The sequence below is a fragment of the Brienomyrus brachyistius genome, chromosome 12 (assembly GCF_023856365.1).
Source record: "Brienomyrus brachyistius isolate T26 chromosome 12, BBRACH_0.4, whole genome shotgun sequence".
NCBI lineage: Eukaryota > Metazoa > Chordata > Actinopteri > Osteoglossiformes > Mormyridae > Brienomyrus > Brienomyrus brachyistius.
The window spans coordinates 25,487,383-25,506,028 of record NC_064544.1 but is presented as its reverse complement, the minus strand read 5'-3'; the positions used below and the strand labels follow the sequence as shown (position 1 = coordinate 25,506,028).

Here is an 18,646-nt window from a genome sequence, read left to right as displayed (position 1 = left end):
CGTCACCGGAAGATCTGTGATCTCGAAAGGCGGCTAGCTCACTTAGAGAGTGCTCGTCCTGTAGTGGTTGATCCGGATCATGAGACCCTCATTTTAAACACCAGGGCGGAGCTAAATGTCCTTCTGTCACACCGCGCTGAGTTTATGGTTCATCGCACTAGGTCACGATATTATGTCTCAGGTGCTAGGCCCAGTAAGTTGTTGGCTCTCAGGCTCCGGCAATGTGACTCTTTCTCCTCAATTTCTTCTGTTAGAACCAAGGATGGAGCTCTCACCACTGACCCACAGGAAATTAACAGTAGCTTTTTTCAATTTTACTCAGATCTATTCTCCCCTCCCACTGTCTTTCCACCCTCTGACCCTGATTCGTTTCTTGACTCTGTACCACTTCCTTGTCTCTCAGGCCCAGAAGCCTCTATGCTCGAGGCTCCCCTTTCAATGTCAGAACTTAAAGAGGCTCTGGACTCCATGAGCCCTGGGAAGTCTCCAGGGCCCGATGGCCTCCCTCCGGAACTCCTTTCTGCCTTCTGGAAGCAGCTCTCTATTCTGCTCTTCCACATGCTGAATTCTGCCATTTCTGCCTCCCATCTCCATCCTTCTCTTAATCAGTCCTTGATGACTTTGTTGCTCAAACAAGGTAAGGACCCTACAGATTGCTCCAGCTATCGCCCGTTGTCCCTTATGAATTCAGACATCAAACTGCTTGCCAAGGTGCTTGCCCGTCGACTGCAGGCGGTGATTTCCAAATTGATTCACCCAGACCAAACTGGTTTTATTAAATCCCGTCATGCGGCTGACAACATCCGTCGCCTCCTCCATGTACTTCACACTGCTCCTTCCTTTCCCTTCCCTGCCGCCCTTCTCTCTTTAGACGCAGAGAAGGCTTTCGATAGGATGAATTGGTCATTTTTGTGGAGGGTCCTGCATAGAATGGGTTTTGGCTCTTATTTTACCAACCTAGTCCAGACCCTTTACTCCTCCCCCTCTTCTGTCCTTTTGACTAATGCCAACATTTCTCCTCCTTTTTGGCTTCTTCAGGGGGCCAGGCAGGGCTGTCCCCTCTCCCCCCTACTCTTTAATCTGTCGTTGGAGCCTCTGGCTGCCGCTCTCCGTCACTCAGATGTTATTTCCCCCATCCTAGTGAAAGGTGTCCCTCAGACAGTTTCTTTATATGCTGATGATCTGCTTCTTTACCTCGGCAATGCTCCTGTGTATCTCCCTCATGTCCTTAACCTGTTTCAGTCATACGAATCCCTGTCTGGCTATAGGATTAACTGGGCAAAATCCTCTCTCCTTCCGTTGAATCCTGCCTGCCGCTCCTCTTCACTTCCTCCTTCTATTCCTCAGGCAGGGTCTTTCAGATACCTGGGGTTGGACATTTACCCATCAGTTGCAGAGCTCACAGCTGCTGGCTTCCGCCGCACTCTCGAGGGCATTAAAGCCTCGATCTCCTCGTGGTCTTCTCTTCCCCTCTCATTTCGGGCTAGGCTGGCTGTTATTAAGATGAACGTGCTCCCTAGAATTAATTTTATGAGTTCCATGCTTCCCCTCTCCCCTCCACCTGGGTACTGGGCCTCAGTTAAGTCTACTATTTCTACTTTTCTTTGGGATGGCAAGAGACCCTCCGTCAGACACTCTACCCTAATCCGTGACCGGTTGGATGGGGGCGTCTCTCTACCGGACTTCGAAATTTACCACCTTGCTTTTGCTCTAAGGCCGGTTTGGAGCTGGATCAGTCCTCCCCAGCAACCCCCTGCCTGGCTTCCTATCGAAGCAGAATATGTTCTCCCCCATCGTCTAGCCTCGCTTCCTTTCCTCCCTGTTAAATTCAAATCCATCTCTGCCTCAGTCGGTCCGATTATCTGTCAGGCCCTTCGCACATGGAGAAGGGTTGAGAAATTGTTGGGCCCCTTCCCAAAATGGCACCCCAGTGTTCCGTTGCTCCATAATCCTGTCCTGAACATTGGAGGCTGCCCCATCTCTTCCTCGCCGTGGTCTCAGTCAGGTATCTCCACCCTGGGTGACATTTTTGATAGCTCGGGTCTCAAATTGTTCCAGTCTCTTAAGGTCACATTTAATCTTCCCTCTTCTTCATATTTTTTCTACCTCCAGCTGAGGTCCATGCTTAGGGCCTGTAATATCTCCTTTTCCTCACCTCTTCCGTTTCACCCGCTGTGCAGATTTGCTCTGTCCCTTTCTCCTGTTTCTAAGCCCGTGTCCAGTCTCTATTCCCTCCTCCGTAAATCCTCTCATAAACCTCTCCCCATAATTGCTGTCTGGCAGGGGGAGCTCTCTCCCACCCCCGTCTTATCTTGGAGTGTTATTTTTCATATAAAAAATTGTTCTAAAAATCCCAATCACCAGCAAACACAATTTAAGTTTGTTCACAGATTATACCCCACTCCCAGGAAACGCCATCTCATGGGCTTAGAGCCTGACCCCTTGTGTCATGTTTGTCCCCTCCAGGTTCCTGGTACCTTTCTCCATATGTTCTGGGACTGTCCTCCAGTGGCTGCTCTTTGGGATTACGTGGCCAGATCTCTCTCTTCAGTTCTTTCCTCTCCCATCCCCCTGTCTCCCATGGTCCTTCTTCTCCTGGACTTCTCTTCTCTCTCTCTCTCTCTCGCTTCCAGCAGAGGCTTCTGATGTCTGCCTCCTTAGCGGCCAAGTTGTTATTAGCCTCTCGTTGGAAGTCCCCTGATCGTGCCATTCCCTCTGTCTGGAAGTCCACCTTTCTTGATCTGCTTCTGCTGGAACTCTCTGCGGCCCGGATTAACAACTCGTCTGGTTCTACAATCCAGAGCTGGGTCCATGACGTGCAGCTGGTCAAGGATTGGTTGCAGGTCATGTCCTGAGGCCATATTCCTTGTTTTTTTGTTTTGATTTTTACTTTCCTAATTCTAACATTTTTCAGTGGTATAAGTGTGTTATTTCTTTTATCCTCAGTTTTTAGCTGTGCTCTCCGTGGCTGAGTGTGCTGGTGACCTTTGTTGGTTTTCTGTTTCTTTAAATTGAACTGCTGTCTCAGGGTGTATTGGGGGTGGGGTGGGGGTGGAGTATGTTCTGTTTTGTTCCATTTTGTTCTTTGTTATAAAAATCTCTAATAAAAATTTGGTCACAAAAAAAAAAAAAAAAAAATTTAAATCCGATAAATTTACTACTACTTACCAAAAGAACTTCTGCCTGAACCAAGTATGAACTAAAAACAAAACGAAATCGAAGTTGCTCTTGGGAGGTCGAAAAACCACAAAAACCCCCTCACAGCAGGGGACTGCCGGAGCGGGGAAAAAAGTGGAAAATGTCCTCCCGGCCCCGACTGGCGACCGAGCAAAGCTCAGGAGCAACTGTCCTTTTCTGGCGCTGAGTAACATTACCGACGTTAGATATTATTAGCTATTTCGCCCCGCCGGTGTTTTTTACGGAGTTAAACGCGAACAGAAAACGCAGCTCACTGCCCGTAACAATCGCGCTGTTAATAAACAGACAGGACAGACAAGCACTCACGCCGACCAAAATAAGAACAATAAATAGAAATAACACAGCCACCCACTAAACAATTAAAGCACACAAACACTCAGAAAATACGTTCCAAACACCCCAAAAACAATCACAAACAATCCCAAAACAATCGCTGCAGCTCAACACCACTCTCTCACAGTATCCCAGCAATCTCTCGCAGCAATCCCAGGATGCCCAGGGTCCAGGGTGTATGTAGGAGCACATCAATACCATACAATACACTTAACCGAATAAAAGCCCAAAAGTCTGAGGATGTTAGGATTTTAAGATTTTATTGTAATTGTGTCAGTTACATCTTGGTACAGCTTTAATTTACGCATTTTAAGCCATGGGCAACTACTGTGAATCATTGACTGACTGTTATTGCAATGGCATTGCTTAACACCTTGAGTAACTGTCTCTTAGGTGATGAAGCCAGGTATAAAAGAAATGTTCTTTCTCGACTCATGATGTGCTAAGAAAAGGACATGATTTGGTGGCCACCAATATGTGTCACTCGAGGTCAATTTTGATTTGAGTTGATTTGGCACGGACTGACCCTTTCACATTTTGCTAATTGTGTACAGGCTGTGTTTTTAAGCCTGTTTATAAAGAGCATGCTGCTGCAGCATTAACAGTTAACAGTTGTTAACAATTAATACTTTATTTGTACTAGCAGTAATTTCTGTATGTTATATCTTAAAATAACAGGAAGCTTGCAGAGAATATCAGTCCAGGGGAGTGGTCTGAAATGAATGGCTTTGAGTTGGAGGTATGTGATCATGTGTGTGATTATATAGAGATTTTCTAATACAGGTATATTGATGAAATGTGATTAAAGAGTGTTTTATCCCTTTGTGACAATAAAGGGGTTTCCAAGCCAAGACAAGACTTTGAGGTTGACTGTGGCATCTACATGTTGATGGTAAGATTCGTCATTCAGATATTTTTGGACTGTCAAGATGCTTTTGAGAATAAGTCATGAACATTGACATTTATTTTTTAATTGACAGTCTGCTTTATATGTGGTGCTGGATGCTCCCTTTTATTACACCATAGTAAGTAGCTCTTTTTAGAGAGCAATAAAGTATGTGTGCAAAGAAGTCACTAAATGACACTAAATTGATTTTTAATAGTTAGACATGCCGAAATTGCGGAAATGGTGGTGCCTGCTGCTAATGGAAAACTTCGATCTCCGAAGGTCAGTGTGTGTGTGTGTGTATCTGTTAAGTTTGACTGAAAAATGAAATTAAAGACACATTATTAATATCAGTATTTCTCCATTATAAGTTATGGGAAGGTATTTGCACACTGGACAAAGGAATCAGAGGCTGTGCTGAGAGGTGAACATGCACCTGTATTCAGACTAAGAAAGCGCAAATCTGTGGAACTTAGCCTGGTCAGTGCACACTTTAAACCTTACTTTTAGCAGTAAATTGTTTTACTTCTGAAAAAGTGTTATAATGTTTCTTCCTATGCTTCTGACAGAAACCAGCAGAAGGGATGTGCTGGATGGAGACAACATAGAATCCAAGGAGCCATTCCTCTTTGGTTTTCAGGTCCAAGAGGACATGGAATTATTTTTACAGGCCTGTGTTGACCAGCGGGGCCTTCGGGTTAATGCTGTCTGTTATAAGAATGATTAAATTACTGGCACATGAGTGTGTTGATTATAATTTTTTTATTTCATCCTGTTTGTTGTTGCCTTCTAAATAAATTTAACAGTTTATTAAATATAATTATTACATGTCGATCATCATTTATACAACTAGTGTATGTATGTGTGTGTGTGTGTGTATATATATATATATATATATATTATTTTCTATATATATGTGTATGTTTATAACACTTAAGATATCTTATGACTTTATATGTATATATACGCCTGGCTCGTCCGATCCTCGTGTGTGCCACGCCCCCTGGTTATGCTTCCCTGATCTTGCCCAGCTGTGTCCGATTATATTCGCCCAGTCCTGTCTATTTCAGTCCATGTCTTGCCTTAGTTCATTGTCCGTCATTGATGTTACTGATGTTTGTTGATGTGCCTGCGTTTTGCCCCCTTTGGTCCTGCCCGTCAATAAATCCCCGTTTTTCCCCGTATTCCGCCTGCCTGCCTGCTTCCTGCCCTCTCGCCTGCCCGTGCGATCACCCGCTTCACCTACGATCGCAACCACCGATCTTGACATACATATACACATATATAAACTTTTCTATAATGAACAAAAACATGTGTTTATTCGCCAGAATTTTACAACTGACGTTCTACTGTAACAGAGTGGAGATCGCGTGTTTCCTGTGGAGCTCCACTTTACGTCGTAAAGATTAGCCCCACTTTGCGTTATTAAAGATCACGTGTTTCCTGTGGAGCTGACATATTTCCTGTGGAGCTCCACTCTACAGTCGTCTGCAGCTGGACCCTTCTCGATGTTTTAGGTCTTTTTCTCCATGCCATGGCCTTTGTGGTAGCCAGTATCGCCCAGGAAGGGAGAGGGGTGCTCCTGAAGGACTGGTACGGTGTGAAGATCGTTGTAGTGTGTATATATTCAGACTTTCTCAAAGACTTTTGAAGGAATAGTTCATGGACAGTGTGTTTGAATAGAACAGGGTTTCGTGATGTGATTTGGGCCAGTGCAGTTAAATTCCTATAGTCTTGAAAATACTAGCTTCAATCTAGTTTTCTCAAAATTGTGTAATCCTAGTCTTGGAATGGTTTCATGAACCTAAATTTGTCTCTACCTGAGATGGGCTGGTGCAAAGATTTAAATCTGGGGAAGTGATGTGGTACATGTTCTTAAGTACTTGTTTGTAGAGTTGCAATTCCTTGTTCAACCATTCAGGTTCCTGTATTTTGTAAATTCCTCGTGTTTTAACATGTTTTAATACACTTTCTTTCTAGATATATATTTTAAAATCTTGGTTGTTCATTTAAATGGGAATGACAAAAAGAATATTGGTTTCAAATAGTATAATTTTTATATTCACGAATGAAACATCAGCATAAAGTATCCAAATCCATAGTTGGGAAGGCATTTATGAGATACATATGGATCATGGAATTTACATTCTTGTATTTTCTTACAACCCCAAATCAGAAAAAGTTGGGACAGGGTGGAAAATGTGAATAAAAAAATAAAGCAGTAATTCACAAATGTCCCTTAACTTTTATTTCATTGCAGACAGTATGAACACAAGATAATTCATGTATTTTTTGGTCAACATCATCTGATTTGTAAATAAACATCCATTCTTGCCATTCAGGCTTGCAACACATTTCAAAAAAAGTTGGGACAGTACAGCATTTACCACTTTGTACAGTTCCCCTGTCTTTTAACAACACTTAAAAGACGTTTAGGCATTGAAGAAATCAAGTGACTAAGTGCCGGCTGCCTGTCGGTTGCCTGCCAAAAGCCAGCCAAAGGGACTGACCCCCCTCCTTCTGGGGGTGTGCCTAAATTCTCATCTAAACCCGCCCATTTATTCACTTGCAGGGTGTTACCATGAGATGGCGCTTTCTTTACAAAAACACATTTTAGTTGTGGTCACAAGTTTACATACAACAGGTATCAACCAGAATCTTTTGGTAGCTATTAGCAAGCCTCTGGCATAATTCTGGCTGAATATTTGACCACTCTTCTTTGCAGAATTTCTAGTTCATTTAAACTAGTTGGGTTCCAGGCACAGACCTGGCTTTTCAGCAAAACCCACAACTGTTTTGAAGCTTGGCATCCTGATCAGGAGTGACAATTTATATAAAAACATAAGAAATTTATAAACGAGAGGAGGCCATTCAGCCCATCAAGCTCATCTGAGGAGAACTGTAATAGCTCAGCAACTAATAGCTAACTAATATGTTGTTCTAATATTCATTTATTATATTGTATTATTCCTGTAATATAATGTGATTGCACATTTTATACTTCAATGTTTAATCTGTTGCATGTTATAAACTGTGAAAAGGCTGGTATTGTGTGTTTTCTTACAGTTTTTTTTTAATTGCTAAGACAGTACCATAGATTCTACTCTGTCTCTTCACATACATGATCCATCCTTGGCATTGCTCTGGAGAAATATCTTGGCATACAGCATTCATTGTTTGATCTTGTGTCAATTAACATAATTTGTTTATTTTATGTGTTTTCTACAATCTATTTTAGAAAGGGTCTTGATAGTAATTTAGTAAAATTATATATTTCAGTTTTGACTGTTTTACTAGCAGTTTTAGGGTCAGTATGTACTTATATCCAAAATGGCCTCTGATAAATTAATTGAAGAATAAATTTTGAAGAATTTAGTTATTGATTGCATTTTGTATGAAAGCAAAGCAACATGCTTAACAGTTTAGCCCACGTAAGCTAATGTTGTGGTGACTGTATGAAAAGTTTTGAGAAAGCAACTTCAGTATTGCAGTATCTGTCTTAGCATTTGAAAAAAACTGTAAAATTCACACTGCCTTTCCAAACTGATTAGTGTGCGGAGCAGTGACAGACATTCCAGACTGATGGGCCATTGACAGTATGCAAAGGGGCGGTGACTCCAAAGTCACTTCAAAGTTGTAACACTTTAGTAATCAAACCTTATACAATTCTTTGAATGTTTCATTCACCTTTGTGTAGCCAGCCCCTATGTCTATAAGCTTCAGAGCTCAAAAGTCTTGGCTAGAAATGTTTATAATGTGATTTCTTTTTATTGTTGTTTGAGAGACACAGTAACAGGGGCGGACTGGCCATCGGGAGCACCGGGACATTTCCCGGTGGCCTGACGGTCGTTCTGGCCTGCCGGCTGCAGCTGTGCAGACGATCAGCCTGGCATGTGATAGGCTGGTGTGCAACTACGAATTAATTGACGGATCTCTCAATCTACGAATCAGGCAATGGCGGAGGGAAAATTACACTCCCACATGACCCAACGTCAGCGACGCACTGCCTAATATCTGGCTATATCCAGAGACAGGGTAAATCTGACTAAATCGTTCAAAAAATGGAGCGTAAACGCAGAGGAGGAGCAGAGAGGGAGCGTATAAAAATGAAAAAAGCACTGGCCGCAGACGCAGCAAGCTGCTGCAAAATCCCAGCCATGTTCGCCAGTAAGGGAACAATTTGGTCAAGATTACATTTACATTATATTTATAATAATTTGGCAGACGAACACTTTCATCCAAATCACTTAGATAATCACAATAGATAAAATTAAACCAACAAACGAGCAACAATATGTAAGTGCTGCTGTGCTGTGTCAAGTTTCGTTTCGTCTACATGTAGCATATTTTTTATATAATAAATAAAAATGAATAAAAAGTAGACAGAATAGTGTTAGTGGGTCAAATTGTTTTAAATAATAAATAAATCAAGTAGATGGTATGGAAAAGAATACAGTATTAGTTATTTTGATTTTTCATTTCTAGTCTACAATATGTAGCCTACAATGTTTGTTTGTTTATTTATTTATTTTGAAAAGGTGACGAAGGAAGCGTCAGTAGCACTAGTGCTGCAAATGCTCCTGCTGTTGAGCTAGAGGTGGTGGACAGTTCAGCGTTTGAGTCAGAGCAGGAACCTTCAGGCAAAGTTTAAGATAAGCAAAACTAAACATGCAGGCAGCAGGCTATACTTTTTAAACAACATGTGCTTTTTATGATTTATAAGATCAGTAGTAGACTGTGATTTTGGGGACATACAACTGATGGCTGCACAATTATAAATACAGATTATTGAACCCGCTTATTTCATATTGCAGAGCAACTAGATGTGCAGAGTGAGAGAGAGAATGATTCAGGGAAAGGTGAAGGAGACAGTGAAAGCCTTGATATCTCTTTTGATTATTTTGCCCATCCACAGTCTAAGGATTTAGATTTTTTTAAGTATCACCCAATTCAAACATCTGAAAGAGCCATTCCTGATGTATTACATTCAAAAGATGGCACAAACAGAAAATGGCTGACATACAATGAACGTAATCACTCCCTATTCTGCTCAGTATGTCTTGCATTTGCAAAACCTTTAGGCAGTGACAGTGCATTTGTCAAAGGAGGTATGCAGGCCTGGAAACATACCCATCAGAGAGTACAGGAACATGAGAGAAGCAGTATCCATAGAGAAAGTGCTGAAGCCTTTTTTCTTAGAGTCAACAAAGCAGATATCCATACCCTTCTGACTGATAAGCAAATGACCGTCCATTGAGACCAGGTTAGAAAGAGAAGGCAGGTCTTGGAACGTGTGATTGATGTAGTGAAAGTTATTGGTAAGTGACTGCAGCAGCAGAGGTGGCCTGGGAGTGGAGTCAAATTCCCGGCCTGAATTATTGTCCCAGTCCGCCACTGCACAGTAAGATATCTATGTGCATATATTGTATGTGAGAGAAAGGGCAAGTTCTCACAAGCATTCGTGATTGGTCAAGGTGCTGTGAGCTCCACCTCCATTAGCCAATGGGATTCAACGAAAACAATCAACCTGGTCACCTCACTCTGTTATACACATTATGGGCAAGTTGATAAACTTGTTAGTTACCCAACACCCAAACACACAAAACAATGGCCAGTATTCCCCCTGCATGCTGGAGCTCAGATTTCACTCTCACACTCATGTGTGGTTTTTTAACTCTTCCCTCCTGCTGTGAATATGAAAAGCTGATGCCGTCAGCAGCCTTTCACACTGTCCCGAGGCCGTTTCACAGGACAAAACAGTATTTTCAGTATTTGTTTACCTCCCTGGGGGGTAGAAGGAGCCTCTTCATAAATGCAGATGGTCATCCTTGCCTCTGTAAGGAGCTCTGCTGCCCCCATATGGGGAAAAACTACAAAATTGAGAAACATTTTTCAAGAAATCCGTCCATTCATCTTCCAGTCGCTTATCTCAGGATTTTCATGAAATCTTGCTGTTGAGTGGAGAGAAAGGCAATTATTTCTGTTTGTAAGAATTTTTTATTCTTTTTACAAGTAATTTATAATGGAATACTTTGCAAATTTCATTATCAAATAAAGTATCTCACATTTTTCTGTTACGTATACTATGTTTGTCTTTGCATATTTCCCAGATTTTTAGATGCTATTTTACCTTCAAAAAATATATATTTCATTTCAGAATGTGTATTTATGGAGTCACATAAGGTGATTTTTTTAAATCTTGCATGTACAAGTTATTTATCTTGTTTGTACATGTTAACAATCTATGTAGATTATTTACTATAAATTCATAGCATCTCTAAGGACTTCAGATGCTCACAGAGACCATATAATGGACAGAATTCAGCTAATCAAGTGTTTTTTCACATTACAATGTCATGCGCCAGGTGTCAATGCCTGACTGCATTTTGTCCACGAAGCATAAAGCATAAAGACTTAACTTTCCTTCGTGCACTGAAATCCAAAGGAATGTTTCATTTTTGCTGACTCCGGAAAGGCACCTCAAAGTGTATTTCATCTTTTGCTGAATCACGAAATGCCTTTAGTCTTTTGTTGAGCCGTAAAATACGGAGTAGATGCGCCCATGGGGGGAGTAGTACCTTCCAATGCCCAGAAGGTGGAGCACCAGCTTTTATTGAGCAGACCCATTTAATTATGTTTAATTTGCATTTAGATATAATGAAGGTACAAGTAACTCCTGGGCTCATACTTTTACTGTTGTATGTACTCATTAGTCTCACTATTTTTTTCATTACATTTTTGTATCTTTTTGAGCCAAGCCAATGAAAGATTTTTCCAATGATACCATCCAATTGTAATGTTACCATTAATCTCCCCCTATCTAACACCGTCCCTGATAGTTCAGATCAGACACACCGGATAGCAAAAATAAAATGATGTATATGAATGGATTAACACAAGGAGTCACAGACTGTCTGCGGAACCTCGTAGAATCGCTGGTGTCGCGAACTGCTGATGTAGCTGCAGGTACTGGACCCGGTCCGCAGAGTGTTCAGGGGCGCAGTCTGGACGGGACAGGTACTGGACCCGGTCCGCAGAGTGTTCAGGGGCGCAGTCTGGACGGGACAGGTACTGGACCCGGTCCGCAGAGTGTTCAGGGGCGCAGTCTGGACGGGACAGGTACTGGACCCGGTCCGCAGAGTGTTCAGGGGCGCAGTCTGGACGGGACAGGTACTGGTCAGCTGTCTGTCGTAAGGAGGGTCCTTGTTATGCTCCCAGTTAGCTAGTGATTACTGTATGTGGGTCATAGCTGCTGCAGGTCGGCTGTGAGCTTTATACTGGATTAAAAGTGTAAATTGCACACGGAGTGAGTTCTCTCTCTGTCACCAGCTTTTAGTGTCTAACGTTACCTTTGGGTGATTAGACATCATCTTTAAGGACATTTACTCTTTTTTGACATTTAAAATATTGTTTTATTCATTATTGCCTTTTATTATAAAACAATAAAAGAGGTTTGACTTCACAAAACAAACATGGCTGAATGTCCTGCCTCTATTCAGAGGCTTTAAAATGGTCCATTTTTGTGGATATTATCTCTGCTAATGGAACATGTCTTGTATGTTATAATGTACTTTTCCAAATATTTTAAAAATTAAAGGATCCAACAAAATAAATAATAATATGACATCCTTATTCTCCATGAGGAAGTAGTATTTGTACGGCTTCCCCACAGCCCCCATCACTGTGACTCTCTGGCACAGTCTTCAGCTTTCAGGCTGTTCATCTGTAAATACAGCTGGTTCTTGCTGTCGTCTCTGGAGATGGTGAATCTGCCCTGAACAGACTGGGCATAGTATATGTAGCTACTGCCCATGTGGATGTACGCGATCCACTCCAGTCCCTTCCCAGGAGCCTGTCTGACCCAGTTCATACGATAGTTACTGAATGTGAATCCAGAGGCTGTACATGTCAGTTTATGTGATTCTCCCGGCTTTTTAACTGCTGGTTCAGACTCAGTCAGAGTCTGTGTATCAACACCTAGAGAAACAGAGAAAAGCAAGAAATGAGAATTACTGACATCTATCACTGAAATATAAACCTGTTACTGAATATTTACCTGTTAAGTATATAACCATCAGAACAACGGGGAACCACCTTAAAGATGCCATGACTGACAGATTCAGATCCAGTCACTGCTCAGTGCAGAGAGATAAATATATGATGAAGTTGTCAAGATTTGCATGAACTCCTCCTCACTGGGGGGGCAGATATACTGAAGGTAGGTGGCAGAGTCAGGGCAGCACGGGAACTCAATGTCTATTTTATACGAGATGTATGTATAAAGCATGAGATGTAAAAAATCTTCATAACAGGAATTAACAAAAATTATCTCTCTGCCTCAGTGGGTTGCACTTCTGCCACAAACCTCCTATGCTAGACATTAGAATCCCACCTCTGCTCTTCCTGTGTGGAGTCTGCATGTTCTCATTTGGTATGAAGGTTTCCACTGGGTACTCTAGTGTCCAAAGACATGCAGTTGATAGCTGATCATTAAATTTCCCCCAGGAATCCTGTCTAAACCCTGGTAAGATCTATCATATGGGCAGCCTCATGGCTGGATGAAGACCTCTACAGGCCCCCAAGCATCAGTACAATAAGGGCCCCCTACCCACTTAGCCTGTCTGAGACAACCCTACAGACAGACACAATCATGTGCGCTCCTACATGGACTAATTAGCTATTTGTCTTACCACTCGCTTCCAGTGATGTAATCAAACTAATAATAAATATTTATACATATGTAGGCAAAACCAATAATAAGCATAATAACCTTTTGCAGCAACCAGGGGCTGCGTGCATCAAAAACGATACAACTTCCATCCGTCTGTTTTCTGAAACAATCCCAACTGAGGTCGCGGGGGGGACCGGAGCCTATCTGGGAACCGACCCTGGGCAGTCACCAACACACCGTAGGGCACACTCACTCACAACTACAGGGCCAATGTAGACTCACCAATCAACCTGCCCTGCGGGAAGAGACTGAAGCCCCCGACAAAAACAGGGAGAGCGTGCAAACTGAACACAGAAATGATCAGGGACCGAAGCCAGGACCTTCTTGCTGTGAGGCAACAGCACTAATCACCACACCACACATATAGCAACTTATTGCCATATAAAATTTAAACGTTAAAAAAATTAGAGATTTGTATAGACTGTCAATAAGGAATGCCGATTGATAGCACACTTCTGCTAATAACATCACAGAAAAGAGAGGAAATCCAGCCAATCGGAAACCAGTCATCACTGTGATGTTTGTGTCCCTCTGCTGCCTGCATTTACTGTCTCTCTGAGGACATCTTGTGGTTCGAGCTGGAACTACATTGATTGCATTTTATTTTGATAACTTTTTGACACTATTCAACTGGACAATTCATCTGTTTTAGTTCCTTTACTTGAAAATGTCAATAAACTGCATTCTTCAAAAAAAAACCCTCAATAGAATGAAAGTTTTGACACAGATGTACTTATACTTGGTTTATTCAGCAACTGCTTTTATCCAAAGCAAAAGACATCACTCTGCCGATCACATGATTAAACCAGTGACCATCTGATCATGAGTACAATCATAACCCACTGAGCCACACACTGCCTCCGACATCCTGAGGGATCCTCAGAGCTGAAGGTTCTGTAAAGCCCTGCAGTCTCTCCTGTCACTGTCACTGTCGAGCACAGTAATGACAGTCCCTTAGTCCTTTGGCAAAAGCCACACTGTGGGAAACAGGCAGCCAACCAGGCTTTGGGCTTCTGAGGGGTCAAACGGCTGGGGAACAAGTTCTGTGAGGCAGGACTCAAGTGAGGAGGGCTGAGGGTCACAGGATACAAGGAAAAGTGTGGAACCAGACCAGGAAAGGGGTCTCCAGTGGACTAGGGGCTATGAGACACAGCTCAGAATTACAACAGGAACTGAAAATCTAGCTGACAGATTACAGGGAGGTTCACAGCAGCTGTACATCCTGTCCAGAAGAACAGCAAACATGGCTGAGCCTGGAGCAAAGCTCAGACAGTCATTATACAGACCCTGAAATTAGAAGTGATGGTTTGGGACAGAGTCACAGCGCCCATCCTCATCACCCCCCAGCGGGTAAAGTATGACCATCTCTGGTCACTAGGCTGCAGAGGTTACAATTTTTAAGTATTGCTGCTCGTAAATGTGGAGACAATCTCTACATTTATTCTAATTTAAAATAAGTATTTCAAATAATTATAATTTTTATCTGAACTTCATCTGAACATGAAGAAATGAACAGATATACTCAGCTCCAGGATAAATAATAATGTAACATCCTTACTCTCTGTGAGGAAGTAGTATTTGTACGGCTTCCCCACAGCCCCCATCACTGTGAGTCTCTGGCACAGTAGTACACAGCCGTGTTTTCAGCTTTCAGGCTGTTCATCTGTAAATACACCTGGTTCTTGCCGTCGACTCTGGAGATTGTGAACCTGCCTTGAACAGACTGCGAGTACCAGGTGCTACCACCGCCACTGCTGATCCCAGCAACCCACTCCAGTCCCTTCCCAGGAGCCTGTCTGATCCAGCTCATCCACCAGTCACTGAATGTGAATCCAGAGACTGTACATGTCAGTCTGTGTGATTCTCCTGGTCTCTTCACCACTGGTTCAGACTCAGTCAGTACAATCTCAGCCTTCACACCTATAAATAAAGAGGTAGAGCAGACTTTTAGATGAGCACAAAGAAAGATGCAGAGAGAAAGAGAGACAGAGAGGAGAGAGACAGGGACCTGAGAGAGCCAGTGCTGTGAGGGTGAGCAGGGCTGGTAGGAGCTTCATGGCTGCAGGACAGAGGGAGGAGCACTGAGGTAAAGTACACACTGAGTCCCAGTGACTGCTGCTCTCTGTCACACACTGACACTGGCTCCTTTAAAAGCTGTGGCAGGTTTGTACAGGATCCTCCTCTGATGGGCGTGGGGTGGGTTGTGGGGGGGAAATGGTCACATGATGAAGAGATTCATTTGCGATGTCAAGACTTATTATACAGACATTATCTCTGTGCAGGGGTGGCATGTTGGCACAGTGGTTGGTGCTGCTGCCTCACAGCAAGAAGGTCCTGGGTTCGATCCTTGGGTCAGGCATGTAGGACCTTCCTGTGTGGAGTCTGCATGTGTCCCTGTGTTCACATTGGTTTCCACTGGGGACTCTTGTTTCCTCCCACAGTCCAAAATTATGCTTGGTAGGTTGATTGCCAACTCTGAATTGGTCCCGTAATTGGTTGAGTGTGTGTGGTCTGCATTATGTTGGCACCTGCCCAGGGTGGTTGCCGTAATTGGTTCCCATCTGCGCCCATTGTTCCTGGGATAGGCTCCAGTCCCCCCCACGACTCCAGTTGGGATTAAGTGGTTTTAGAAAATGGATTGAATTTATTTTTTTGATTGAAGGTGCTTTGTAGGGAATTCATGATAACTATAAGAACCATGTTACAACATTTTGGCATGATTCACAACAGCAGTTTATAAAGAAATACATATTTTGAAAATATGGCAATCATATTACAAGATTATAAAATCCTCTGATGGGCGTGAGGTGGTTTGGGGGGGAAATCATCACATGATTAATTTGCTCTGCAGAGACTTACTATACAAACATTATCTTTGGACAATGCACTCCAAAAGTGATAATCGCACAATTTTTTGTAGTAAAACCAATTTCACTATGACCTCATCCTAAATTTCTAAATGTCATGAAATGCATTAATAAGTAATAACATGTATTTAATTACTTTTTTATTATGTGTTTAAAATATTATTTTCTCACATTTTTAACAAGTCATTTACTAAGTTTTTAATAGAATAAAATATACTGTAAGAGTTAAACTATTTACATTCATACCTCTATGTTCATGTTAATAACTATAAGAACCATATTACAGCATTTTGGCATGATTCACAACAGCAGTTTATAAAGCAGTACAGCTGCTACAGCAAAAGGGAAGATATTTTATTAAATTAATTTATGTTATTGTGTGTTGTGTATAGTACAGTATTTTACCAAATCAGTTACTCCGTTTTTAACAGAATAAAATGGAATATAAGAACATAAGAACATAAGAACTATACAAACGAGAGGAGGCCATTCGGCCCATCAAGCTCGCTTGGGGAGAACTAAACTAATAGCTCAGAGTCGTTAAAATCTTATCTAGCTCTGATTTAAAGGAACCCAAGGATTCAGCTTGCACTACATTATCAGGAAGGCTATTCCATACTCTGACTACACGCTGCGTAAAGAAGTGCTTCCTTAAATCCAGCTTGAAATGTTCTCCCGCTAATTTCCACCTATGGCCACGAGTTCGTGTATTTAAACTAATGCTGAAGTAACTATTTGGTTGAACAGCATCCAAACCTGTTAGAATCTTATATACCAGGATCATGTCCCCCCTCAATCTCCTTTGCTTGAGACTGAACAGATTTAGCTCAAGTTACCGTTCCTCGTATGACATTCCTCTAAGACCAGGAATCATTTTTGTGGCCCTACGCTGCACCTTTTCTAAGGCCACAATGTCCTTTTTAAGATATGGTGACCAAACCTGCACACAATATTCTAGGTGAGGTCTCACCAAGGAATTGTATAATCTTAGCATTACCTCCCTTGACTTAAACTCCACACACCTGGAGATATACCCCAACATCCTATTGGCCTTTTTTATTGCTTCCCCACACTGGCGAGAATGGGACATGGAAGCATCAACATACACACCAAGGTCTTTCTCATGATCAGCTACCTTTATTTCAGTGACACCCATGAAATACCTGTACTTTATATTTCTGCTCCCTAGATGGAGTGCCTTACATTTATCGACGTTAAATTTCATCTGCCAGGTATCGGCCCAGTCACTAATTAAATCAAGATCCCGCTGTAGCTGCTGAGCCACTAATTCAGTATCTGCTACACCACCCACCTTGGTGTCATCTGCAAATTTCACCAGTTTACTGTATATATTGGTATCCATATCATTTATGTAAATTAGGAACAATAGTGGTCCTAAAATCGAACCCTGCGGTACCCCACTATGAACGCAAGCCCACTGTGACATTGTGCCTCTTATAACTACTCGCTGTTTCCTATCTGTTAACCAGTTATCAATCCAGGTCGCTACGGTACCTAAAATACCAGTCGCTTTGAGTTTAAGTAGGAGCCTCTTGTGGGCGACAACATCAAAAGCCTTTTGGAAATCTAAGTAGATGACATCATAGGCCTTCTTATCATCAACTTCCTGAGTAGCTTCCTCATATAAGTATGAAGCAATTCATATTTAAAATTATAACAACTATATTACACAATTTACACATTTTAAACACAATTTAGGCAATTATTCACAAGAAAAATTTAACACAGTTGCTACAGTCTATCAAAAATGGGTCTCAGTCTGATATTTGTGTCCCTCTGCTGCCTGCATTAACTGTCACACTGAGGACACCTTGTGCTTCCTGCTGGAACTGCAGTGATTGTTTGTAGTTTGATGATTATAATCGTTCTGTTTCCACAGACCACAGGCGATTCTACACCCTTCATCTTATTTTTTTTCTCAGCCCATCTGAATTTTTCGTTACAGAAAAGTATCAACCCAAATCCTAGGATAACCCGTTCTATAGACCACAGGAATTATATTAATCACTTTTCAAAATTAATTTCTTTTTCTCATCATCTTAAGGCTTTTTATCCTGGCATTTACAGTAAGCTGAGTGGCTCTATACACATTAAGTCTAGGTTTTAAAAAAGTCATGATTTTATCAAAGATTTTGTAAAAGTATAAATGACACGCCCACGCAGGCGGGACCTACCGGGTGTTGCTGTGTTACAGCTGATTACCAAAAGAAACCAACTTACCCCAGCAGACGCGAAGTACTGAGGCGAATGTCTTTGTGCCATACTGAGCGATTCTTTGTCTATTGTCTTCCCCGGTTCCCACGCCCGTTCTGTCTGCCTTGTGTGTTCTCCTTACCTGCTCCCCTTTCCTTCCCCAGAACCGCTCCTGACCTGACTCCCCTGCCAAGACCGGCACGTCCCGTTCCCGCTCCCCTGTGTGGTCCTGTCCCGTGCCTTCTCGTAGGACAGATTTCCTGGCTTTCGACCCCCGCTCTCCATTACCGACCAAGATCTTTGCTTGTCCCTACCTGTACCACCGATCTGATCTCGCCAATAAAACATGCGATCGCTTGCATTCCTGGATCCGTGTCTTCCTGTCCGAGTATCCCTCACAATAAACATAGTTATGAA

General features: G+C 42.2%; 1 long non-coding RNA gene and 1 gene segment (V, D, J or C); one reads left to right on the top strand and one right to left on the bottom strand.

Annotated features, from left to right (window-relative positions):
* Nucleotides 1-4,045: 4,045 nt before the first annotated feature.
* On the top strand, nucleotides 4,046-5,246 carry LOC125705373 (uncharacterized). Of its 2 annotated transcripts, XR_007381489.1 has the most exons (5): nucleotides 4,051-4,270; nucleotides 4,368-4,423; nucleotides 4,635-4,699; nucleotides 4,789-4,897; nucleotides 4,987-5,244. It is a non-coding gene; the product is annotated as an uncharacterized LOC125705373 (long non-coding RNA). The 2 variants fall into 2 exon arrangements; XR_007381488.1 differs by having other exon boundaries at nucleotides 4,046-4,270; nucleotides 4,368-4,699; nucleotides 4,987-5,246.
* Nucleotides 5,247-14,760: 9,514 nt separating this feature from the next.
* Nucleotides 14,761-15,310, bottom strand: LOC125705367 (Ig heavy chain V region 6.96-like; the record flags this gene model as incomplete). The annotated part of the segment is given in 2 exon segments: nucleotides 14,761-15,068; nucleotides 15,157-15,310. Coding segments are annotated over 2 exon segments (357 nt in total), but the record flags the coding sequence as incomplete, so codon positions are not given.
* Between the last annotated feature and the right edge of the window lie 3,336 nt (nucleotides 15,311-18,646).